General features: G+C 47.1%; 1 protein-coding gene and 1 pseudogene across 1 annotated transcript; one reads left to right on the forward strand and one right to left on the reverse strand.

Annotated features, from left to right (window-relative positions):
• Window positions 1-442: 442 nt before the first annotated feature.
• On the reverse strand, window positions 443-4,667 carry LOC137677472 (A disintegrin and metalloproteinase with thrombospondin motifs 10-like; annotated as a pseudogene).
• A 4,030-nt stretch (window positions 4,668-8,697) lies between these two features.
• LOC137677473 (nucleolar protein 58-like) lies at window positions 8,698-11,482 on the forward strand. Its single transcript, XM_068424779.1, has 3 exons — window positions 8,698-8,778; window positions 10,524-10,571; window positions 11,153-11,482. The coding sequence occupies exons 1-3, from the start codon at window positions 8,698-8,700 to the stop codon at window positions 11,480-11,482; spliced, it is 459 nt and encodes a 152-aa protein (XP_068280880.1).
• The last annotated feature ends 13,655 nt before the right edge of the window (window positions 11,483-25,137 follow it).

Consider the following 25,137-nt stretch of genomic DNA (forward strand, 5'->3'; position numbering starts at 1 on the left):
CTTGGGACACAGGCGCGGAACAGGCCGAGGCAGGAGCGGGGCGAGTGCTGCCGCTTTGGTGGCTGTCTTGGCACCTGCAGGACCTGGGTCCGCTGCTAATAAATAACAACGTCAGAATTTCAAGTAATGTCCCTGCTGCTGCGCTCTGCCCAGCTTCTCCCTCTCCCACCGCTCACTGCAACTCCTATCGCACTGGGCCGTGGCGGTGTCTGCAGTGGCTGGCAGTGGTTTAACTGGGAACCTGCCATTGTGAAGCTCGGGGGGCGAAGGGTGCATGTCTTTTGGGGACGGGTTTGGGTGACACCGGCTCCCACCAGAAGCACGACCAGTGTCTGTGGTGGAGCCAGGGGAGATTCCCGGGGCGGAGAGGAAGGGCACGGCTTGGTGGCCCTCCGGAGTAGCTTTTGCCTTCCAGTTTTCCCATGAGGGTCACGCCGTGTCCCTAGTGCCCCTGGCATGTTTCACAGCACATCTGTTGGAAGTAGGTCCAGCTGCAGAACTTGAACTTCAGGACGAGCGGGCAGTAGGCCACCTTGTTCACATCCTTGCACTCTGGACGGGTGACAGAGAGAAGCAGGGTTACAGCTGCCTAAGGAGTGAGACCCTCCGAGGGGGGGACTTCTAACCAGTGCTACGCAAACTGCCTTTGCACCCCCATGCCCAGCTCCTGGGGGCTTTTTGCCAGGAAGCAGCAAGATGCAGCCGTGCTGAAGAAGCTACTGAGAACCTCACTACTGAAAGCCTTAAGGTTCAGTTACTTCATTTATCCGGGTCACGGCATGCCAGTTAGGTCTGGGACCAGAGGGGACAGCATCAGGTCTTCCCACGAGAGCCTTACCCCACAGCACAGCACCTAGAGCCCCCCAAATTCGGGCTGTGCTGCTCCAGTGTCCCTGTACCACGTAGCCCCCGATGCTGGCAGTGCTCCGCGTTTCCCTCCCCACTCCTCCATCTCCCTCACCTTCAGGGTTGTCCATAGGTCCCGATTCGCACTTGGTCTCGCACTGCTGCATGCCGGGCAGCTGTAGGGTCTCCACGCAGTCGCTGGACGGCTGCCCGGTGGGAACCAGGCACTGGATGGATCTTCTTTGCTGGCCAAGGCCACACTGCGCAGAGCACTGCCAAGAAACAGCACAGCACGGAGCTGCGGTGGCTGCCACGGCTTTAATGGCACTGGGGGAGAGGGCACAGCCAGGTCTTAGGAGGTGCAAAGGGTGCTGGACTGTCAGCGTCACCCTGCTGCAGGCACCAGGCTGGGCTGTGGCAGGTGAACCAGCAGTGGCCCCGCTTGCAGCTGGCCCAGCCCACCTCTGCAGCCCATCGCTCCCACTGCGCTGCACTGCTCCCCGTCCTCACTGCCCTGCTGCCCCCCAGATACCCGTGGGGACCCTCCAACAACTTCTGTGGGACCCTGCTAGGCCTGGGAGAGTCCCTGGGTCAGCTGTATGCTTGGGCCACCATCACAACGGCCTCCTGAGCCAAGGGGGGGCAAAGAACACTGCCACAGGGTCCTGTTGCCCCCCACACAGTTGTGGTGGCCCCACTGGGTTCTGCTGGCAGGTAAAAGCCTCACGTGCACTAGGATTGGAGGGGCTGGGGAGGCAGAGACTTCTTCAATAGCCCCATGGAAAGGATTGTCCCTACCTCTCCCCACTCGCCAGTCACCCAGCGTGACGGTGGGCATCGCCGCAGGTTGCACATCATGCTGGTTGGGGGCTTGGAGCCTTCGTAGCACTGGGAGGTGGCAGAGTTGCGCTGTGATCACTGCTTTTGCAGAGAACAATGCGGTGGTGGAAACCTGGCCTGCAGCTTGGGGTGCACTGCAAAGAGAGGGGACGCACGCGGTCAGGACAGACGGCAAAGAGCAGAGAGAGGCAGCACTGGCTCTCCCCACCACTGCTCCCACCTTGCCTGTCTCCTGAGCTACATGTCCCACCTTACGCTCTCCATGGCCAGCAGCCATCACCGATGCTCTGGCCTAGTGATTGACACTGTCCTCCTACGGACTAGTGCCACCAGAGAGGTGAGGGCTGACATTAAACACTTACCCCAGACCAGTCCAGGGCGACCCACTCTGGAGGGCACGTCTGGTTATTGCAAGGCTCAAGCATCTCTGGCCGTGGGTGAGTGCAAGAAGCATCATCCAAGGGCTTCTCCTCGGTGGCCGAGATCTTACACTTGCAAAAGATGCTACGGGTGCGGACGCCTTCCTTGCAACTTCGGCTCCATCCAGACCAGTTCCCAATCACCCAGATGGAGATGGTAAAACAGCAAAGCTTGCAAGGGGCACAGTGGTCCACGTTTGTCCCCATACTCCTGTACATAGCCCGATTCCTACTCTGGCCGCAGCCTCCCAGGCAGCCCTGGCTGAACCCCAGAGTTCCTCCACATCTCCCTTTCCCCTTCAAGAGAGGGGCAAGGGCCAGCCAGGGAGGGGCTGGGACAATTTCTGAGGGAGTGTGCTGAGTATCTGCTCTGCACCAAAGGATGAGACAGGGAGGGCTCCTTTCTGCAAGCAGCACAGCAGCGCAGGGAGGAGGTCACGCTACAGAGACCATCCTCGGCCAACACGCCGTGTGCTCGGCACATCTCTCTCCGACCAAGGCACGGTGTAGCCTCGTGCACAGGGCGCTGCAGGGGAGACAGGTTTCTGCTCCCCACATCGCCACCGCCCCTTCCCTGCAGGGATGCGCTCGGGCTGTGCAGGTTGCACATTGTATTGTACTCGCGATGGGGCACAGAGAAAGCTGCCCTCCCTCCCCAGCAGAGCTGCTCCAGCCATGCAGCATCACCCCGGGTACTGTGCAGGGGACTCCGCCCTGGGGATTTCACCCTCCTCCACACCGGTTTTTCCACCCACGCTCCCTCAATCCACTCCAAGCTCTGGTACTCACGCCGGGGGGCATGGTTCAGTATTGCACGGCCTCTGCCGCTCTGGCATTTTGGTTTCAGGGCTACAGAAATGGTTGAAGACAGTGGAGACATCGGAAAGTTTCTTGCACACCACAGACTGGATCTGGTTGCCTGCCAAGAGAAAGAGGCGAGGGCGAAAGAGAGGAGGACGCTGAGGCTAGCGCTGAGCCAGGCTGCAGGTACGAGCCCCACAGCTCTGCTCCCACGTGGGCAATGTCACGGGGAAGCCATTGCACCTTGTCAAGCCTGAACCTACTTCTCTATTCATAACCAAGGCCTCCTTTGCCTTTAACGTCTCCAGAAAAAAAATGGGTGTAGAGAAGGCTCACCAGCCAGGGCAGGACCTGGCAGAGTTTGCAAAGCATGGAGGATCAAAGTGTTCCCAGGATCTCGCCCTCAAATAAACCTCTTCTGCCCTTAGCCTTGTGACACTTTCTGGGCAGCACTGGGGGTAACAGCTGGAACAAGCTGATATCTGTGCTCCAGGTTTTAATTCTGCATTCCTGAGATTTATGGAAGACAGAGAATCGAGTGTATTGATTAAAATTACAGCTATTCAAGGATCTACGCACCTAAATCATTCTGACAATGAGTTGGGTTCCCACAGCATTTTGTTATTTGGTAAATGGCCCCCAGTATCGAAAAGCTGCACTCCCCATTCTTACTGTCTTTAACATGAAAAATAATTAGTTTTTAAAGTCAAATAAGAAATGTTTAAGTTCTAGTAAATGAAATGAAAGCATGGATATTTTACAAAACAACTTAGGCATTGTTTTTGCACGACTACAGCTCTCAAAGGCCCACGTCTTGACAGGTTCTATTCTGTGTCATAGGTACAGAAAATGCAGAGCAGAACAACCTGTCTGCCCTTACGGAATGAGGCTCTAACTTGTGTTCACCAGCTAAAGAAACTGAGGCGTTTTTGTGTGCCTTCTAATTGTCAGTAAGACAGGACTGTCCTCAATTTGCAAAGTGTTTTCTGTTTTGTAGCAAATGGGAAAACAGTTTACCTACATGAATTTTCTCAGTTTTAGGAAGATTGTTAGAAGCAGTTCTTTCTTCCTGCAGAAAAGGAACATTTTCTTCAACTTCAGCTGCTTCTAGGTTACGTTCTGTAGGTAAATCCACACACTTCCCCTCAAGGCCATTTTCTGAATAAGCACTGACCACGTCCTCACTCTCAAGGATACTTATCACAGCTGGAAGAGTTTTATATAACCTTAACTTAACTGCCATATAAATGACACAGGTTTAAGCAAGAGGAAGGGGAAAATCAGCTGGCAAGTCCATAGAGAAAAAGAACAACAGAGGAAAGGGTGGCCGGAAAGGCACACTGACAGCTACTTATTCTTCACAGCCTGAATACTGAGGATGCACCATCTTTTAAAACAGTAACTCAAAGAGCAGATCTCATAGCACAGAAATGAGTAGTGGTGCACAACATTCAAATACATACGGATCTTTCCTCCTAATACTTTACATTCTACCAGTTTTCCCAATATCTTTATCAAGAACAGGAACATTCACTATGCATTTTCTACGAGGACTTTCTTTGAAGAGGGTATTCTGTCTACAGGTTAATGAAAGTTAGCAGTAACATGCTAGTACTACTTCAATCTGAGACACCTGCAGTTGTACGGCAAAGTGCACATTTTCCCCCAGGAGTTCAGCTACCTTTTCTCATGTAACATCTCCAACATGCTGTACATACATTCACTGCCTGCCTCGGGGGGTTCAGAAAGCTGTGGAGTCATTGCAACTGGTATGGCTCTTTCTTCTGATGAAGAGGACATTTGGGACTCCTGCTGGTTCGGATCACTTCATGAGCAGAAAGAGAGAAATTCATCATAAAGCTTCAAAACAAACCTTGAAGAGCTTTACAAATTACTTTCTCGCTGTAAAACCTTCAAGTTTCAAAACAGAAAAAAGTAAGAAAAATTTGAAATTCCTTTACCAACATATCTACATTCAATTTGTGGCTCATTTTATGCAATGAATCAAGTACTTAACATTTTGCCCAGCTATCGAACACTAGATAACAACATCACAACAGAGTTGTAGTAAAGAATAATATATTATTCGTCTTCTGTAGAAAGAGTGCAGCTGCTATATTGGAGGTTTAGAACAAACGGAACAAAAGTTTGTACCAGGGTAAGTTACCACTCGAAATTCAGGGTAATTTCATTGCTAACATTCTCTCTTTATCACCAAGCAGTTGCAGCTTTTAAAGCACCTGGTGAGAAAACTGCTTCCCTTTCCATAAACAAATAGATGCTAACTGAGCACACACAGAAAATAGAAATTAAGTGTATAAAATACTGCCAGAAAGTATTCAAACGCCAAAATAAACTCACTAAAGTTACAGCAATCTCAGGTGTCATTTTTAGCTACACAATTGTCAGGCAAAAGCAGGGCTTACGTTCACAGTATCTGCTTAGCAACCCTCAAACTGTAAAAAGGTTTCTGTAGGCTGTTGAATTAAGTCTTTATCACCGTCCTTTGGGGTCTGCAATGATCTGAGAAAAAAGGCTCAAATTGAGAGCTAGTCAACTTGACTTACGTGCATGCCAAACTAGTTCTGTTCACACACAGAAAGAATAGGAAAGCCGTTCCATTTAAGAACACAGGAAAGAACAACACCAGGTCAAATTCGCAGTTTTCAAACACGGGACAGCAAGCAGTGACACGTTGTGCGAACCCGAAGATGGATCTGTTTTATAAACTTACCCTTCACTTGCAGTCCTAAAAGGAGCAGCCTCGGCAGCTTTAAACACCAATTCACCATTCTCAGGAAGGGCAAGACATTCAGCTCTCGATTCTTCCACAAATCCTACAGAAGTAGATGGATGACTTCCCTGTTGCACTTAGCATCATTTCTTTTAAAATGCTCGTGTGACCTTAAAGCGAGCCTTTATGCACTTCGGCTGGCATAGGAATCTAACAAAACAACGCTACCAAGGCTACAAATGCACACAAGGTCTGAATTCTTCTTTCCGGTTAAACAAGAAATCTGACACATCATTTCAGTCAACAAAATGACCATTGATGACTATTTACAAGCTAAACTTGATATGTTACTGACCTAATGCACAAAAACTTCAGAAAACATCCCTCCTCCTTCAAATTGGGTAGTAAGTTCTCTTTGGCTACTTATTCCAGCAATGCTTCTTTCCTTTCTTGACTCCACTTCCCCTCTTCAACAAGAATGCATCTAAGGTCTTGTCTTGTTCTTTTCTCTAGTGACTAACCGGTGCTGTTGAAAGCCAACTGCTTGCTAACCCGGTTTTATCTCAACAGGTTGAATTTTAGAAACATCAACATTTCCTTTTCTTCCTTGTTTCGACTGTCTGCTTCCTCCAGATCCAGCAATTACCTTTGCAGACAGTATGCAGGACTGGGATAATTTTGCTAGCTCAGGCCAAGCAAGAGCTACACTGACTGCCCTCTTATGCATACAGAGTACTGACATTGTACAGAACTGTTTGCACCACAGCCCAGCAATGACAAAGCTTCTTTAGAAGGTTATTCTTCAAAGAGTAGCACCTTATCATTATTTTTAATGAAAAGCACCTTTGATTTCTTGTCCAAACACAAGACAGCTAAAACAGGGCAGGCAAATATCTTGACCTGTCTTACTAGAAACACTCAGATTTGGAGAACCCCTTTTACCCATGTATGTGGAGTCCGTATCTGGCCACTCCTGGTATTTCAAAAGAAAAGGAGCTGAGGAACTTCATCATACCATCTCCACGTATGGTTTCTGAAGACTCTTCCATTTCAGCACTATCATCCTCAGGATTGCTCAGAGTAAACAGGGTTTTATCTCTACTTTCAGACTAAACATTCTCTGTCACTCCACCATGTTGTTCAGAAGAAGCTCCAGACAGCGCTTCATCATCTTCTGTTACCTTTTTTTTTTAAAAAAAAAGTTTACGATCAATGACATGCATATGCTTTTTGTCAAAGCAAGACAAAAAAAAAACAGAGCAAGCTTATACTGATATTTGTAAGTTTAAAAGTGTCACCTTAAGCAAGGTGCTACAAAATTAATTCTCATTCTACCACTATCTTAGATTTTAAAGCTGAGAGTAAAAATTAATTACACTTTTGACTGCTTATTGAGTTTCCACAACCTTGTAGAATTAAGATCAAGCGGGTCTTGTAAGTGCTTGCTTATACTGTCATCTCAAGGCTGTTCATTGGGTTCACTACTGTGAACAACTATTTTGTTGGGGTAGGCAAAGGCAAAAAGATCAGCACCAAGAAGACAAGTGTTATTTCCTTGCATGATAAGAGTTCGATGGCAGTGAATGGAAATTCAGTTTAACACAAACAATTAATAACTAAAATTATTGCAAACAGTAGATTAGTAACTAAAATTACTGCAAATAACAGAACTATCTGTGCTATTACTAATTAGTGAATAAATTTCCTCTACACATACAGCAAAACACATCCACTGCACAGAACAGCAGCAAGTTCTACCCCTCAGCACACACCAATTTCACCCGGTACTTTTAGCCAAGTGGAAGGAAGACTAGAATAATAACAGAACCGACAACCTGAAGTTAAAACCACGCTGGCATTCTGCAGAACCTTATTCTGATACACTTGTCATCACCTGCAACTTTCAAACGCCTTACAAAATAGCAAGCTTTCCCTTCCTTTTCCTGAAACATCAATGTCCAAGATCAATGACTATACAGGACAACTGCAAACTACCTTGGACAAAACAATGTGAATATTAAAACAAGTAAAAAAAAGCCACCAACGCACACCTTCTGGTTAGATGAAAGTTTTCAAATGCAAGACCTACAACTTCCAAAGCCACCTTCAAAGTTTGATTAGCTGGAAAACTATGGTTCCAGAAAACAGCAAATGCATCACAGATCCATAACAGAAGTTCACATAACACAAAATTTAATCTAGCTATTTTGAGAAACAGAAGTTAGGTAAGAATTTCTGGCATAAAAGTGGTAAAATGAAAGCTGTGGATTTGCAGAGCACGCTGTAACTTGAGGAAATAAACAAAACAAAACAAAACTCACAACCCACAAATTTTGCCTGTGGATTGGCACCCAGACTGCTCTCAGCTAGAAAAAGACAGTTGTGTGCGAGCTACAAGAGATGACATACAGCATCCTCTTTGTTCCACAGAAAGGAGTGACACAAACAACTTTCAATAATCTAAACGATGTGCAACATACATACCTGAACAACTGAATGATAAGATTGGCTGATAGAGAAGACATATATTTATTCCTCAGATGCAAACACACTATTTGAAGTGGAGTCAACAATGGTCTGTAACACTTAATTTCTAACTTCACAGAGGAGCTTTGGAGTAGTGGAATATTTTATTCAACTTCTAGGTTCAGATGTAACTTAAGGTGTAGAAACTTATTCCTAGTATTTCAAAGAATGGTATAAAAAAAAAAAAAGCAGCATTTTTATTAAGTACTATAAAAAACGGTTAGTGACACCTAACAGAAACTTGCGTACTTGACAGAACTTCTTAGAGCACAGAAGCGCAGCTGGAGACATCATTCCTGCTGCCACGCAGTCAGCGGGACTGAACTGCATCCATTTGGGTCCCTTGGAGAATACAAAGCACCCAGATTGTTCTGGAGGATGCATTTGGCATAGGGGACCCTCTGAAGGAATCGCAGATGTGCAGCTTTATTCCCTGGGAAAGTGCTCTGACACTTACCTGCTTCTCAGATACTGTAGGACAATTGAACTACAGGAACTCATTAGTAAGCATGGGCTAATTTCTGGCCCACCATGACTCTAACAACAGCCAACAAGTCCCTCAACTGGCTTTGTTCAGACTGTGTTTATGACAGCTATTTTCCTCTACGTTTTGTGGGAAAGCAGATTACACAGCTTGCCTCTTTGATGCGGAGGACCGGGTTTCAAAAGAATATGCAAGCCCAAAAGAGCACAGTACAGTGCAGCTTATACATAAAGCAAGTATTACATCACAAGCCATACTGCACGCTTCTGTCAGAGAAAATGGGGTATATGTAGGCGCATGGGAAGGGGCCTTTTGCTCAAAAAAAAAGAAAATCCTGATTAAAAAAAAGTTCATAGACTAAAAGAACCACACGACATCCTTTTTCATTTGTCTCTAAATCCACATGTGGATATTATTCCTTCACTGCCATCTGAAATCCTACTACTTGAGGCACCTTTCATGTCAAACCAAGAAAGCTCAACTCAGAAGGCAAAGACCCTTCCTAATGGAACTGAGCAGCTGTGACTACAATACACCTTCCCTCTCATCTAAACATAACAGCATAGTGAAAACAGGTTTTAAATTCCAAGCTGAGAGAATCAAAGTTTGAAAACTACAGGACAGTCTCATGTTAGCACAAAAGAATCCATTTCTTTTCAATTCTCTGTCACAGAGAACTGAACCTTACACAATTTTCCTTATTTTTCATGCTGCAGCACAGAAAGCCAGTACCCACATCTGCACAAAGACTTCCACTGCTCAAACCAGCCTGCAAAGCACTGAGGAGTCTTGCCTCAGTCTTGGCAGAACGGGAGCAATCCATCTCAAATGCACTACACATTTTGCATTTGGGGGCATCATGAGTAGACAGTTAATGATTGCTTTTCCTCCCAATAACAACAACAAAAAAAGAAAAAAGAAACCCTCCTTGCTTCTACGGCTCTTCTTTCCAGGCTAGACATTTATGGCAGTGAGTACCTATTTTACCCAACATACAAACTACCTTTTGAACCGTTTTCAAAGGTGGCCCCAAAAATAGATCATAAATAATAATCAGTCTAAAGAAAGACCAGAGGTCTCTGCACTACCCAAGATAGGAAGGAACATTTTTATGTACTAGACTCCTGCGTAAAACCAAAATATTTATGATGGCAACTGAACTACAAACTTCTTTCTAGACATAAAGACTTCGTGAATGGGTATATCCTGCAATATCTTGATTACTTGTTAGCACTTGCATGGTTTCAGAATGCATATATAATGACACTGTATGGAAATTATCAGGTATTTATTTTGCTATTTGTGCCAAAGCCGCAGCTGTGTGAGGCATTACAAAGCTGTTTGAAGGATTTACTTGGATTTCTGCGCTGAACACCCCAGTGTGTGTATTTACAATTGCACTGCCAAAGGTTTTATGTCCTACAGAGATGGGCAACTTTAAAACAACTGAAATGTTCATTCATAAATATACACAAAGATGCTCTAATCTCACTGTCTTCCTGTAACCCACACCCAGGGCTAAACAATAAGCAGTTGTTCTATCACCCAGTGTCCCTTCCCCAACCAACATAGGGAATTGGGAAAAGGAGAAAGACTCATGGGTTAAAATTTAAACAGTTTTAATACAATAAGAAAAACAATATCAATGTTAATACAAAACAAACAAAATTATACTTAGCCCAGACAGTGGTTGCAAGTCACTCCAGGGATAGCAATTGTTGAGGAGGAGGAGAAGCAGCAGCAGCGGAAGCAGCAGCAGTGGAAGCAGCAGCAGCGGAAGCAGAAAAAGCAGCAGAAGCAGCAGAAAAAAAAAGCAGCAAATAAAAAAGCAGCAAATAAAAAAGCAGCAAATAAAAGTCAGCAGAAGAAGCAGCAGCAGAACAAGCAGAAGCAGCAGAAGAAGCAGAAGGAGAAGGAGAAGCTGTTGCAAGATGGAACACAGGAGGTTCCACATAAATATGGGGAAAAACTTATTTACAGTGTGGGTAACTGAACACTGGAACAGGCTGCCCAGGGAGGTTGTGGAGTCTCCTTCTCTGGAGACATTCAAAACCCGCTTGGATGCGTTCCTGTGTGATATGATCTAGGTAATCCTACTCCGGCAGGGGGATTGGACTAGATGATCTTTCGAGGTCCCTTCCAATCCCTGACATTCTGTGATTCTGTGAAGCAGAAGCAGAAGGAGAAGGAGAAGCAGAAGAAAAAAAAGAGAGGAAGCAGCAGAGTAAGCAGCAGAGGAAGCAGCAGAGGAAGAAGATGGAGAATAAGAAGCAGCAGCAGCAGCAGAAGCGGAAGAAGAAGCAGAAGCAGCGGAAGAAGCAGCGGAAGAAGCAGCGGAAGAAGCAGCGGAAGAAGCAGCGGAAGAAGCAGCACAAGAAGAAGCACAAGAAGAAGCACAAGAAGAAGCACAAGAAGATGGAGTAGAAGAAGCAGCAGCAGAAGGAGAAGCAGAAGCACAAGAAGCAGAAGCACAAGAAGCAGAAGCACAAGAAGCAGAAGCAGAGGAAAAAGCAGAAGAAAAAAGAGAAGCAGCAGCAGACAAAAAAAGAGAAGCAGCAGCAGCCGAAGCAGCAGCAGCGTCAGAAGAAGAAGCGTCAGAAGAAGAAGAAGCGTCAGAAGAAGAAGAAGCGTCAGAAGAAGAAGAAGCGTCAGAAGAAGAAGAAGCGTCAGAAGAAGAAGAAGCGTCAGAAGAAGAAGCGTCAGAAGAAGAAGCGTCAGAAGAAGAAGCGTCAGAAGAACATGGAGAAGAAGAAGCGGCAGAAGAACATGGAGAAGAAGAAGCGGCAGAAGAACATGGAGAAGAAGAAACAGAAGAAGCAGAAGCAGCAGTAGAAACAGCAGCAGAAGGAGAAGCAGAAGAAGCAGAAGAAGAGGAAGAAGTGGAAGAAGAAGAAGCAGAAGCAGCACAAGAAGCAGAAGCAGCAGCAGAAGCAGCACTGCTTGTAAGAGCATTTAATACAGTAAATAATCCTTAGTTAACTTGATTTTTTAACAGTTTCATCACGAGCTTAGAGTGTGTCCGCCAACACAATCTAACAAGAAGAAATATTAAGACAAGTAGAGCTGTTTTTAAAGAAGTGGGGTTTCTCTTTCCTCTCCTGAGCGTTTGTCACCCAGAGCAGGCTGAAGTTCTGATCCTGCAAACTGCTCCCCAGTGCTTGTATGCTCACTCTGGGAAACACAGACAGCTATTTGAGTTATTTGCAGGTACAATCTTTGCTTACTTTCTACTTTGAATGAAATGAAAACATACATTTAACAATAAATGCAGCACCATGTTCCTTACCTTGCACTCATTTTTCTCTATTAGTTCTGTATGTTCCATAATACACATCTGCAGGGACCGCTGGCCCCCACACACGCTGTGCTTTCTGAATAGGGCACATGTATTAAATCGGCAAAGTAAGGACTGCAACACCTCTCACCTTGCCCCTCTTTGCCTCAGTTTGGTGTGGGAGCTCATTTCCCCAGTGAAGGTACCACAAAAACAGCCTCACAGGGGGAAAGGAAGGGGAGGGCATAAGGGAAGAGGCGGACACAGAGAAGCAGCTTTGCCTTCCCCTGTTAAAGCCACAGCCCACTCAGGAATCATGTTTCCAGCCTGCAGAGTGAACAGCACAGCATCGCTGCCAATGGAGTACGTAAGCTCTTCGTATCAGCATCACTGCTTTGAGCGATTGAAAGGTCCTACGGAGTCATTTGACCAGCCGACAGGCTGCCCACCAAATGAGAAGCAGAATGCATTTGCGAGATGAGGCAGCAATAAGCTTTTAATCAGTTTCCAACCAGAGCAATTCCAGTGAGGTGCTGTATTAATGTATTTTCTCCTCTGCAAAGCCTCACTGCCGGGGCTGCCCTGGCCGAGCCCAGCCCCAGCTGACCAGGAACCCGTCACACCGGGCGCTTTGGAGCTCCCCCCACCACCCCCGGGCGGCCATCAGCCAGGAGACACCCCTGTGCCCTCCCAAGGGCCTCACTCGCCTCACGGGCAGCCCCAGGCTCACCTCAGCCGGGCCGCAGCTGGAGCAGGGACTGCACCTCCCGAGAGCACCATGGCTGTGGGGAGCTGAGTGTGGGGAGCTGACAGCTCCCACCATGGCCCGGGAACAACATGGAGCCTGGGAGCCCCGTGCCGCAGCACTGCAGCTCCCAGCATGGCCCGGGAACAACATGGGGCCTGGGAGCCCCGTGCCGCAGCACTGCAGCTCCCAGCATGGCCCGGGAACAACATGGGGCCTGGGAGCCCCGTGCCGCAGCACTGCAGCTCCCAGCATGGCCCGGGAACAACATGGGGCCTGGGAGCCCCGTGCCGCAGCACTGCAGCTCCCAGCATGGCCTGGAACAACATGGGGCCCGGCAGCCCCGTGCCGCAGCACTGCAGCTCCCAGCATGGCCTGGAACAACATGGGGCCCGGCAGCCCCGTCCCCCAGCACTGCAGCTCCCAGCATGGCCTGGAACAACATGGGGCCCGGCAGCCCCGTGCCCCAGCACTGCAGCTCCCAGCATGGCCTGGAACAACATGGGGCCCGGCAGCCCCGTGCCCCAGCACTGCAGCTCCCAGCATGGCCTGGAACAACATGGGGCCCGGCAGCCCCGTGCCCCAGCACTGCAGCTCCCAGCATGGCCCCGGGGCACCTTCCTGCAGCCTGACCCTGCAGACACCGTCCCCCGGCCCGAGGGCAGAGGGTGAGAGGGGAAAGGGAGGGGAGAGAGAAAGGGAGAGGCAGGGACAGGAGCAGGGCAGGGAGAAGAGAAGGGTGGGGAACAGTGGAGAGAGACAAACAGAGGGTGCGGGTCTGGACAGGAAGGCAGAGAGGGACACAACAGCGATGGCCTCCAGGGTGGAGACAAGGAAGAGCAGAAGGGGATGGGGAGCAGGAGGGAGGCCCAGAGAGAAGGGAGAAGGCCCGGCCAGCTGAGCAGGGAGACAGGCAGGGAGGGGGGGAAAGTCTGCAGGAGGGATGGGAAAATATGGCCAGGAAGCTGGACACGGCAACCGAAAAAAAGAGAAGGACAGGGAGCGGGAGAGAGAGATGTGGGGAAAGAACAATAGCAACAGGCTATAGGGCAGAGAGGGGCTAAAAAAAGAAGATCAGGGAGCTGGACAGAGAAAGAAAGGAAAAAAAGAAAATAGTGATGGGCTAAAGGCAGAGAGGGAGGTAAAAACTGGGGGCAGGGAGCCAGACAGAGAACGATGGGAGAGAGACCAAAAATAGCAATTCTGGGCAGCTGCCCCCATTTCTGGAGCACTGCCCAGGAACTGCATCACCGGGATCCTCCAGAAACGTGCTGCCTGCAAAAGCCCTGCCCTGGGCCCGATCCTGCGCCCTAATACTGGTTACGATCATCACGTTGCAGAGTAGGCAGGACTGGGGAAAAAAAACACGACTGGGAGAAAAAAATCACTCAGTGGATATTATTAGCTTGTGTTTTGCCATGTCTTTCGAATGTTGTTTTGCCATAAAGAAAGTAGACTGGTGAGTTACAGTGTCTCGAACAGGCAGTGCAGCAGCATCCTGGTACCCACGAAGCATTTGAAAGCAAAAACCCCTTAATTTATGTGACTCTGCATGTAAACTTTGGGCATATTAGGGCAGTAGGTTTTGCAGTGCTTTCGGGCACTACCTAGTAATTCTGGACGCCACAGCGTTGTGCTTGTAAACATGGTCTTGTTTGGGGGTTCATTTAAATATGTCTGCGTAGTGCTGTCTTGTCAATGCCTCCTCCGTTTCTGGTTGGATGGCACCCTCTCCTGCTATTGTAATGCTGCCCTAGAATGAGAGGAGAGATGCTGCTAGCATCAAAGATCAAATAGTTACCTGTATGTGGGATAAGGAAAGAACTGCACTGCTGTTCTAGCGTTGAAAATTAGCCAGGCAGATGAGCTTTCTGTTCCTTCAGCTGGAAACATTGCAGAAACAAGTGGGAGAGTGGTTAATGTTTGGGAATGATGAGTGTGTGCTGTGATGGTGGAGAGGCCTTCAAAACTGTGTTACTGGCCTTGTAGTATGTTCTTCAAGGTAAATGGATGAAGGAACCATTGTGTGGTAATCTGAAGTATTTCCTTGTGCTTCCTCGTCTTCATGAGGTACGTGGCTGTCATTGCGAGCCTGGTGGTGCTCTAGCAGCGGCAAGAAGCAGGAGCCTTTCCATTTGTACATACATTCCACAGCAGCCTTTGAGTTGAATTTCGTCTTTTGACACTTCATGGCTAAATATGGTAGATGTCTGCACACAGTGCTTGGGCTTCCACTAAGAAACACTGTTCTAAAGACTGTGCTGCTGGCACTTTTGTTATTGCTTTGTCAGGTGACTGATTTTTTTCACTTCAGTAAACTTGCACTTGGAAGTGTCTAGGCTATCACTGTTCTTTCTTAGAACCTACAGTACAGTATCTGGTACCTGTTTGTAATACTGGGAGTGTACAGATTGGCTACAGTTACCTTCTTATTTTGATGGTTAATTGTTTAAGAACACAAAGCTGTAGTACAGACTTCATCTTATTGTTACTTATGTAGCGGAGACAAAATACAAGATGACTTCCTCCACACTGTTGTCTTCTATATCTGTAAGTCTGTGAGTAATTTGTGACAAAGTAGAAATGGGACTTTTGGGGATTTATTTGCACTGAATGTACCAAGAGAGAACAGTTTATGTACAGGAATAAATTTCCACATTCACTAGACTATCAGGACATAATGTTTTGATGTTCATGTTTCATAATCTGTTTTCGCTGCATTATGTTGAGTACAAGTGCTTTATTTTAAGCTCTGATCACCTTTATTTCTTCTTCTAGAAGTCGAACTGAGCCAGTGAGTGGAACATCAAAAGCGGTAGGTACAAACACAATCTCACACTTTTTTCTACACGCTGCACTTCATTCTAAACAATGTGGCCTTGTATTAACTTTCTAAACATTAACTTAATCTATTTTCCAGTAAAACATACTATATGTTGTAAATGGAATGTATTTGATTCAGCATAGTGCTAGAATATTTCCTGGATGACTTTGTGTTGTACAGATAAGGTATGATCGTTTTTAGACCACGTAGGTTCAAGGTTTGCCCAATTGAACATGGTGCCATCTTCTACATCTGTCTGTCTATAGCTAGTAATATGTATGTTTGTATAGGCTGTGGTGTGCTTTTTCTTTCTTGCAATAGAAATTGTTTGGAGTGTATTTTTTGCTATTTTCACATTGTATCACTTATCTTTTGTTTTTAAATACTTTTTTTTTTTTTGCCTAATGATTTTTGAAAATGTTACCAAAAGCCACTGAGAAACCACTGTTGTTGGTTTGGGGATTCAAACAAATACCCAAACCAACATATCCTCTACGTTTTGAGGACAGTTTTGTGCAGCTGCATGATTCCTTTTCATGTCCTTAAATAGTTGGGTATTTGTTCCTAAAACTGTATAATTGAAGTGATATTCATAATACATAAACGTCTTTAATATAGATTGCCATGAATTTAAGAACTGTTGCTACACAAAGTGGTATTCTAAAGTTCTGCATTTGACCTTTCCACTTGATCTGATGGAACAGTTTAGCTTCATAGTTCGTCTGCAAATGGAAATACCTAAACGGCAGCGTACAAATTGTGGCACAAGGTTAGAGCCTGGTGCATTTGTGGGTAAAATCCCTGTCATTTTTCTTAACTTCTGCCTGCAGTACGTTTTTGGATCTGGGTGACTTCAGGGTTACATGCTGCTTTAATAACCCAGAGTTCAAGCCTTTCTTTAGTATACCACCACCTTGAATTTCTATGTGGAAAAGGGCAGCATTTAAAAAACATCCATGAAGTCTGGCTCTGTGTTCTGTGAAGAATACAGCCTCTGGTTCTTGTGGAATGATAGACAATCAACTTAAAATTGAAAACCTTTTGTATGTAAGTCTAAAAACACTAAGTCGAAATCTGACATCTCTAATTCTGTCACTGATGGGTTCGAATGCCTTTTTGGACATGAATGCCTCTCCTTGTGAGTTTGAATCAGTTTAACTGGCCCAGTGACTCTAGTCATTAACGTAATGCATTTATGTAAAGCACGTTTACATTATTGGATCTAATTCAGATGGGTTTTTATTTCTTGAAAAGAGTTATTTTTCTTTTTGTTTACTAGCATGTGTGTAAACATGTCGCATGTTCAGTAATAAGGTTAACATTCTCTTAGCCTCGTGTGTTCCCTGGCATGTCTGTATTACATTTCTGAGTAGCACTTTACCATAAGCTAACTTATATGTCTCAGGGAAAAAAAAAAAAAAAAAAAAAAAAGGAGAAATCCTGGAGTTTCCATCTTGTTTGCTCTGACTGTGCCCGATTTGGGTTGTGGTTAGCCATAGAGAGGGTGGAAGCCTTGCATCTCTCTTCACAAGTCCTCTCTCTCACTGTAAAATGCTGCAGCCTCAGGTGCTTCTGGTGTTGGAGACACCGTTAGCTCTATTCTTAAAGGTAACTCACATCTTGGTCTAAAGTGTGGGGATTTTCTTTTGGTTTGACTTTTTTTAAAACACATATTTGTGTATGCATTTCAAAGCAGAACCTGGATTTTAGTGTGGCAGTAATAAAGCACTGGAAAGCTTGCCAATTATTGTTGAACAGTAAAGCAGCAAAAGTAAAATGAGTTAAGATTTTTTTTCAAAGGCTGCACAAAAGCTTATACTTTGAATATTCCTTCATTGTCTTGCTCTTCTGTTAGCTGTAATTCTACACTTCCAAATTCATGCTGCTGCCCTGCTGTTACTACAGCCAAAGCAAGAAAGTGGATCCTTTTTTCTTTAGTATTACGATTTCAGTAACTGTAGGGATCTCTGGCTGGTATTTGTCCTTAGGGGCTGTAGAAATGCAGGGAGCCATGCCCATTGTGTTAGCACCATCAAGCACAACTGTGATCCTTCCTGGCTGAATTTTTAGTTTAGCCAAGCTATCGGGTTTGAGGAAACCGCTCTAATTTAAATGTAGCACTCCAGCAGAGAGATTAGCCTTTTCCTCCTATTTTCTGTCCCCTTTCCTACTTGCTTTACGTTAGTTTCTGTTTAGTCTTCTGTTTGAAATGAGAGCTAATACATTGACTGTCAGTTCTGTTTTTTTGGGGAGTTTTTTTGCTTGGATAGTTTTGGGGTTTTTTCCCAATTCTCCTGCAGTATTGTCTTAGTGTTTCATACAAGTTTCGTGGAGATGTTGTTTCTACTTGAGTGATTGGAGGGACTGGCAGGAAATCCTTCAGTAGAAAGTTAAAGGAAAACCAAAGGAATGTAGGATCATTGGAAGATGGCTGTTGGGCAAACTTACTAAACAGTACGTGAATTATCTATTTACTGCTTTTGATAACTGTTTAGTAGAAAGGAGTGCTATCACCTCCTTTAAGAAATTAGACTGTTGCCTGAAAGCCATAGAATAACTGCTTCCTAAAAAAATACAAGAACTAATTAATTGTTTCTGTACTGTTATGTTTCAGTTCCTGGTCAAGACTAGGCTGTTTAATGCTGGACTCCAATAGAAAGCTTTCCTAATTTCTTGTTTATTTCTGAAAAACCACAAAATGATCGTGGTTGTGCCTGCCCTGAGAGAACATAGGCCTGTTTTCCCTCATGTGAAAAAGAGTGGTATATGGAGCACGAAGCTTCAAAAGACTTGATCAGGCTTCCTTTTAACAGAATGCGGTATAAAATGTTCTGAAAAGAAGGAAAGTTAAATGTTCTGCTAAGACTTGCAATGGAAGGATGGTCTCTTTTTCCACACCTGGGTGTTCCTCTCCAAAGGCTCATTGTCAAGAACTTTTTAGTTAGTAGTACGGTGATGTAAATAATTCTTAAATGGTGTGAGTTACTCTGAGTCTTAGCAATCCCTTGTTTGCATCCCTGTGCTCAGGAGGTGCCTCAGAAACTCTGTTTGGGCATTGCTTATGTCAGACAAGTAACCGTAGGCCTTTCTGAAGCATGGCTCATGGGTGAGATAGTTCCTAGGCCATAACAGAAGGGTTTCTGTTTGCATCTGCAAGAACTCAGGAGCAAACCCTGCTGACAGAAACCCTCAGAAGAAAGGGAAGAGTAGAGAAAGAACAGATCAGTGGAGTTATGCTGCTTTCCCCAGATGCTGTCACACCTCCTGGCACGGTGACTCTGGGTATGGCTGCTCCCAGGGTGTTTTCTGACCTTTTCCAGTGCTCACCACCAGAGATCTGTCATCCCTGGAGGAAGGGTGGCCTCCCCCTTCTTTGTGCACCATACCCCTAGGATCTTGTCACACTGCATAGCCTCCTTCGCAAACAGAAGCGGCCCATGGGGGACGTCTTCAAGGAGGCTGGTGTGGGCAGGAGGAAGATGCCGGGAGAAGACTTCATTCAAGTCATCAAAGGGCTATGTAGGGAGCAGAACGGGAGTGAACTGCTGCCACTGCTATACGTCCTTGTGTGCAGACGCAGGGTGGTTTCAGTGGAGGAAATGGTGGTGGTTCAGCAAGGGGCACTTTCTCTTGTCCTATCCTCAGAGGACGACTGCCACAGTCTGGAAAGCTGGAGGGGAAAGGGAGGGCAAGGATGCGAGAGGTTGGGTGTCATCTAGAGCGGGTTGCGGGAGCGAGGGTACCCGTTGCCTCATGGTCTCCAAAGAGACTCGCTGCTCAGTAGTGTGGCTGCCCGGATCCTGCTGCAGACACTGAACTGGCATCGCATTTCCCAGTGTCAATACTCGACCTTTCCCCCACCAGTCTCATGTATATATTCCCACCGTGATGCCTTCCAGCACATGTCTGTGCAGCACTGCTCACCCTGAGCCTCACTTCCCACGGGGTACTGTGGGACGGAGCTGTGAGGAGCACGCTCAGGACTCCGAGGGTCTGGCAGTGCAGGTGTTAACAGCTACTGTAGTCCAAGCCAAAATAAGCCTTCTGGAAGCCCAGGGGGATGGGAAGTTTGGCGTGTTAACAGCCAAGATGTCTGCAGAAGGCAGCGAAAGCCCAGTAAAGCCCAGTAAATGTTAATGCTGTTGTTAATGCTTAAACCTCGGCAGGTTTCCTTTGTGCTGTGCTTCCCTGCAGAGCAACAGCAAATCTCATCCCACCTACCAGTGGGGCAAGCCTTGATGATTTGTGATCACACTGCCATTTTCTGTTTTGGTTGCCAGACCAAAGTTCCCATAAGAGACAAGGATCAGGAGGACGTGGTCAACAACCAATCTTGTTGATTTCCTTGAAACAGGGGAATTTTACAAGCAGTGGAGATCTGACTGAAGGTCAAAAGCAGTGTCTGGAGATGAGGAAAGGACAGTGCAGAGAGACCAGAGCAAGGAAGAGGAGCACAGTGTGCTGAGAGAGCATCTCTGTCTCCTCCTTGATGGGAGATGCCAGAGTGGATCCAGAATATGGCTCCCGGACACCATATAGCGGCCTATAGCAGCGTGGCCAGGAGGAGAGTGCTGGGGGAGAGCTTGAGAAGTTGGGGGACGTGCAGTCCTGCAGTCAGCCCAACGGCAGGAGAGAGGTTATTCAGTCCTTTGGGTTGGGCTCAAAGCCTGGAGCCTGAGGTGTAACGTCCTGTCCTGGGTTTTGTTAGTATTGATCATGCAGCTGATCAAAACCAGACCCTTTCTCCAGCTGTTGGTGGCAGCTGGAAAACAGAGGTTCAGCAGACCTTGCTTTTTAAAACCTAACCCAGAGCAGAAGGCTTGTCGTGGTGCCTGTGTGGTCTTTAACTGCAGCTTTCACATCTTTGAGAGAAGGGGCCTTTGGCTGCCCGTTTGCAGTACTGACTGTTTTGCAGATTAACCATACTTTGTACGCATGGACATGGACAAGCAAACGCTTCAGGCAACTGCAAAGTAGAGGTGGCGGCAGTCTGTAATATTTCTGACAGGATCAAAAGCTAAAGGATGTTTCCATTCAAAGAGCTCAGTCCGTTGGGAGCTCCAGTCTCCAAAATTCCATTTAATAAAATGTTGAAACTAGTTGGTTGCTTTTGTAAACGAATGCATATAAAACAAACCCAGGAGTGGTTGATCTGAATGAGAGGTGCTTGAAGGTCTTCACAGTCGCTCCCTTAGACCCTGCTTATATCAGGACTAGTGTGTAATCAAACCATTTGAACAAATACAGCTTAAAAAAAATCATCTGGCTTCAATCATTTGGAGATCTAGTTCTGCCTAAGTTTAATCTTACTGTTTGTGTGTTAAAAGGACACAGTCAACAGGAAAAAAACTGCAGGCTTTGCTTACTGTAGTTAAATACCTTAATTTGAAGAAGTTAGTAGGGGGAGAACATGCAGTTTGGACTGCCTACAGCACGATGGTCAAATTGCTACTGAAAAGAATCTTCTGTCTTGCTGAGGGGTTATAAAAAGCTTGATTCCTTTTAATGCTTCTCTGTGTGAAGCTGAATTTCAGCAAGCAAAAACAACGGCCCTGACTCTTTAAGTTGTGTGTCCTTTTAATGCTGCAAAATGCAAATGCTGATACTTACATGCGTATTTCTCAGTTAAATGTACAGTGGCTGTCTTCTCCTTCAAATAGCGGGGAACTTAAAAATCAGTCTCAGGGCAGTCAGTTCTGCCTCTGCTCCACTCAAGGAGGCTTTTTTCTTTTTACATTTTACTTGAGGCCTCCAGTTTGGCCACAACCTTGCTCGGGTGGCTGGTTTCATCATTGTTTCTGAGCCTTCTTGGTCTCTCCGTAGGCTGTGGAGTATTCCAAGTCCTTGGATCTTCACCCATACACGTCTCATGTGGAGGCTTGGTTAAGTGAGAGGGGGCATGATTTCATGCTTCTGAGCAGTCTGAGCAATCCAGGCTGTGAGCAAGAGTTAGGCCCGGAGCGAGTCACCTTGGACTCTCCTTGAACGCTGCAAAAATGCAACAAAACAAGAACTTGGCAGTTGTAACAAACAGATAAGAGAAACAGGAAAAGGGGAGGGGGTGCTCATCGCTCTGTGTATCTAAAATTATAGACCAATCGTATATACTACTAGTACGCGTGGACAGCAAGGCTTTACCAATGGAAACGCGGGCTTTGGTGCGTGATCAGCGTGCTCTCTGCTTAGAGTCTATGTATATCCTGTACGTATAATCATTAAATGGAGAACTTCCATACTCATATTGGGATTGTGTCGTTACTCTGGGACCGTCGCCCAGCACCCAAGAGCCGCGCCTTCGACTTCCCCTTTTCTTCAGTCTCAGACAGCTGGAGGACCATTGCTCTACTCCTTATATGCTGTCCTGGTGCATAGCGGCGCCAGCTGTCATACAGGACACTATTTCTGCTACATAAAGGTAAAGAGCAACTTCCTTCCTGACAAGGGAAACACGCAGTGTTACTGGCAGCCAGGGTTTGGGGGAGAAAGTCTCCTTAGGGGCTGGATTGGATTTGTTTTGGTGTACTCTTGGATGTGTAGTTTTCTGCCTGTGTTTCTGTGGTGAAACCATGCAGTTTATGTCCAGATATCATCGCCTTTTTTTTACAGGCCAGCAATGGACTGTGGTACAAGATGGATGATATATCTGTGGTTCTTCATGACATCGACACAGTTCTCAGGCAGCAAGCTTATCTACTGTTTTATGTCAGGTAATAGCAAGTAATAAAATCTGTTTAGAATCCGATTCCTGATTTTGCTGGTTTTCTTCTCAGCCTGCCCAGAGGAGGCTGCAAGAACAGCGATAAAGGGAGATCCCTCTTTTTTTCCCCAGGCACTCTGATTTGAAAGCTGGAGCAAGGGCTCCTTCCTCACCAGCACCATCATATGCCCGTTCCTTCCTCAGTCAGTGGGCGGCCAGCGGCAAGCAGGCGGGTCCCGTGGGACCACAGGATCTGGCTCGTCAGACTAAGGTAACTCTGGGGAGGCGGGTCAGGGCACCAGGTAGACAGCGGATTTCTTTCTGGGATCTTGGCATTGCTCTCTTCTCCCTCCCACACTGCAGCTTCCTTCACAGTTGCAACACTGCTCCCTCTCAAAGCATCCCACCTGGATCCACCCTATTAGTTTGCCTTTGGACCTTCTGCCTTTGCAGCCCTGCGGGAGACCCCTTAGGAGGCTCTTAGCTGTCCCCTCACAGAGCTTCTGGGGGTTTCCCACTGTTGTTGTGGTCTTTTCAGGAGGAAAGGGCAGGACCTTTTCACAGCTTTTTTTTGCAGGACATGGCAGTGGGCATGGAGGACTCTCCAGATGACAGCAGCTCCTCCGCAAGAGGCAGCACCAGCCAGCTAAGCTGGGCAGGTGGACGGGAGTCATCCATAAACTACGACCACTCCACAAGGAGGAGAAGGAAGAGAACTAGTCCTCCACGTTGTGACTGTCCTCCCAGGGATGATGCAGCTGCAGGGTCCTCCAATGGCAGCTCCCAGTTGGCTCCCGCGCTCAGGGCTACTCAGGAACAAGCTCATCTGAGGAAGAGAAAGCGGAGCAGATCCCCATTGTATGAGTATGATCTCGACAGCCGGTTCATGGAGTACACGGACTACCACTGCTCTGCAAAGAGGAGGAGGATAACAAGTCCTCCATGTTGTGACCAAGCCCCAAGGGATGACACAGCTCCAGGGCTCTCCAAAGCCACCTCCCAGAGGGCTCCCACACTGAAGGCTGCTCAGGAACAAGCTCATCTGAGGAAGAGAAAGCGGAGCAGATCCCCATTGCATGAGTATGATCTCCACAGCCGGTTCGTGGAGTACATGGACTACCACTGCTCCGCAAAGAGGAGGAGGATGAGTCCTCCACGTTGTGACCAAGCCCCAAGGGATGACACAGCTCCAGGGCTCTCCAACACCACCTCCCAGGGTGCTCTTGCACCCAGGACTGCTCAGAAACAAGCTCATCTGAGGCAGAGAAAGTGGAGCAGATCCCCACGGCATGACTGTGATCTCCACAGCCAGTTCCTGGGGTACATGGACTACTGTTGCTCCACAAAGAGGAGGGGGAGAACAAGTCCTCCACACTGTGACTGAGCCCCAAGGGATGACACAGCTCCAGGGCACTCCAACACCACCTCCCAGGGGGCTCTTGCACCCAGGGCTGCTCAGGAATAAACTCAGCTGAGGCAGAGAAAGCGGAGCAGATCCCCATGCTTGGGTGATCCAAAATTCCCAACCCCGTGTGTTAAACAGTGATCAGCCCTGTTGTTTCTTCCTGCTACTCTCTAACATAGTTTCTCTGGGCTTTTTCTTTCGTTGGTTTTCAGTCCCTGGTAGGTGTACAAGCTCAGTTCCATCAAACCACTTGCAAACCTGCCACTTGCCTACCTTCTGCAAGGGGCCAAGCCAAAGAGATGAAGCCTCGTGCTCGTACCAAGCCAGAAGCAAAGTTAAAGCACTGAGAAGTTCCCCCAGTCAGCCCTGAGCTAGAGTGCAGGTATCTAAGCTGGGATGAGAAGGAAGAGCCTGGAAAATAACTCATCGTCAGGAGTCGATGGAAGAAGGTACAGTGTATGTGGCACCTGGGATTAAGTGATATGCTCAGTTTTGTGCCTGGATCAGTACATGGACTGAGCCCCAGTTGAGAGCAGAAATTTTTGTTACTCATTGTGGATGCCAGAGTGCTGTTCCTGCTCTCTCCTCCCCAGTGCATTAATTTAATCATAGAATCACAGAATCATTCAGGTTGGAAGAGCCCTCTGGGATCATCGAGTCCAACCATTGCCCTGACACCACCATGTCAACTAGACCATGGCACTGCGTGCCATGTCCAGTCTTTTCTTAAACACCTCTAGAGATGGTGACTCCACCACCTCCCTGGGCAGCCCCTTCCAATGGCTAACGACCCTTGCTGAGAAGAAATGCTTCCTAATGTCCAACCTGAACCTCCCCTGGCCGAGCTTGAGGCTGTGTCCTCTTGTCCTATCGCTAGTTGCCTGGGAGAAGAGGCCGACTGCCACTGCGCTACAACCTCCCTTCAGGTAGTTGTAGACTGCGATAAGGTCACCCCGGAGCCTCCTCTGTGTATATGCAGAGCCTTGACAATGCTGCTGTGTGGGCACCGTGGATGTGAATGGCAGGTTTTCTGCATATTTGTGACTGATCTTTCTTGTTGCTTTTAAACAGGAAAATGTTGTTACGTACTGCCCAGGAACTAAAGAAATGCAAAGAACTGACGAAGCAAGAGGTGCCAATCAAGGAGGGAGTGTAGGTTAGTTGTGGTTTTAAATTTTCTTGACTGTGTTGTAGCCAAAAGCCTTGTCTTAAACAATTGAAACGAGCTGCACTACAGGGTGTTTTTCATCCCTGCACAATACTGTCTTGCTACGGACTTTACCAGCCACAGCATGGACTCTGAGCCTGTACTGTAGTGAGGTACAGCGGCAGCAGCAACAGCAGCGGCAGCGGCAGCAGTGACTGAGGTGAGTGCGGGGCGAAGGCGAGATCAGGCTGTACCGGGCGGTTTTCATACTCTGGGCCCCCCGAGCAGCAGCCCCGAGCTGCTTCCCCCCTCCCCGGGCCCGGAAGTTCCCGGCAACAAATCAGGAGAGGAGGGGGTGTAGCACCACCCCCTATTGATTGGGTGATAAAAAGCCT

This window comes from Nyctibius grandis, unplaced genomic scaffold (assembly GCF_013368605.1).
Source record: "Nyctibius grandis isolate bNycGra1 unplaced genomic scaffold, bNycGra1.pri scaffold_76_arrow_ctg1, whole genome shotgun sequence".
Lineage (NCBI taxonomy): Eukaryota > Metazoa > Chordata > Aves > Nyctibiiformes > Nyctibiidae > Nyctibius > Nyctibius grandis.

Coding starts and splice junctions, on each gene's coding strand:
- LOC137677473 (XM_068424779.1), top strand. CDS start 8,698: ATGACTCTAACAACAGCCAACAAGTCCCTCAACTGGCTTTGTTCAGAC. Junction 8,779..10,523: donor GCTATTTTCCTCTACGTTTT/GTGGGAAAGCAG, acceptor CAGAAGAAGCAG/CAGCAGAACAAGCAGAAGCA. Junction 10,572..11,152: donor AGCAGAAGGAGAAGGAGAAG/CTGTTGCAAGAT, acceptor AAGCAGAAGCAG/AGGAAAAAGCAGAAGAAAAA.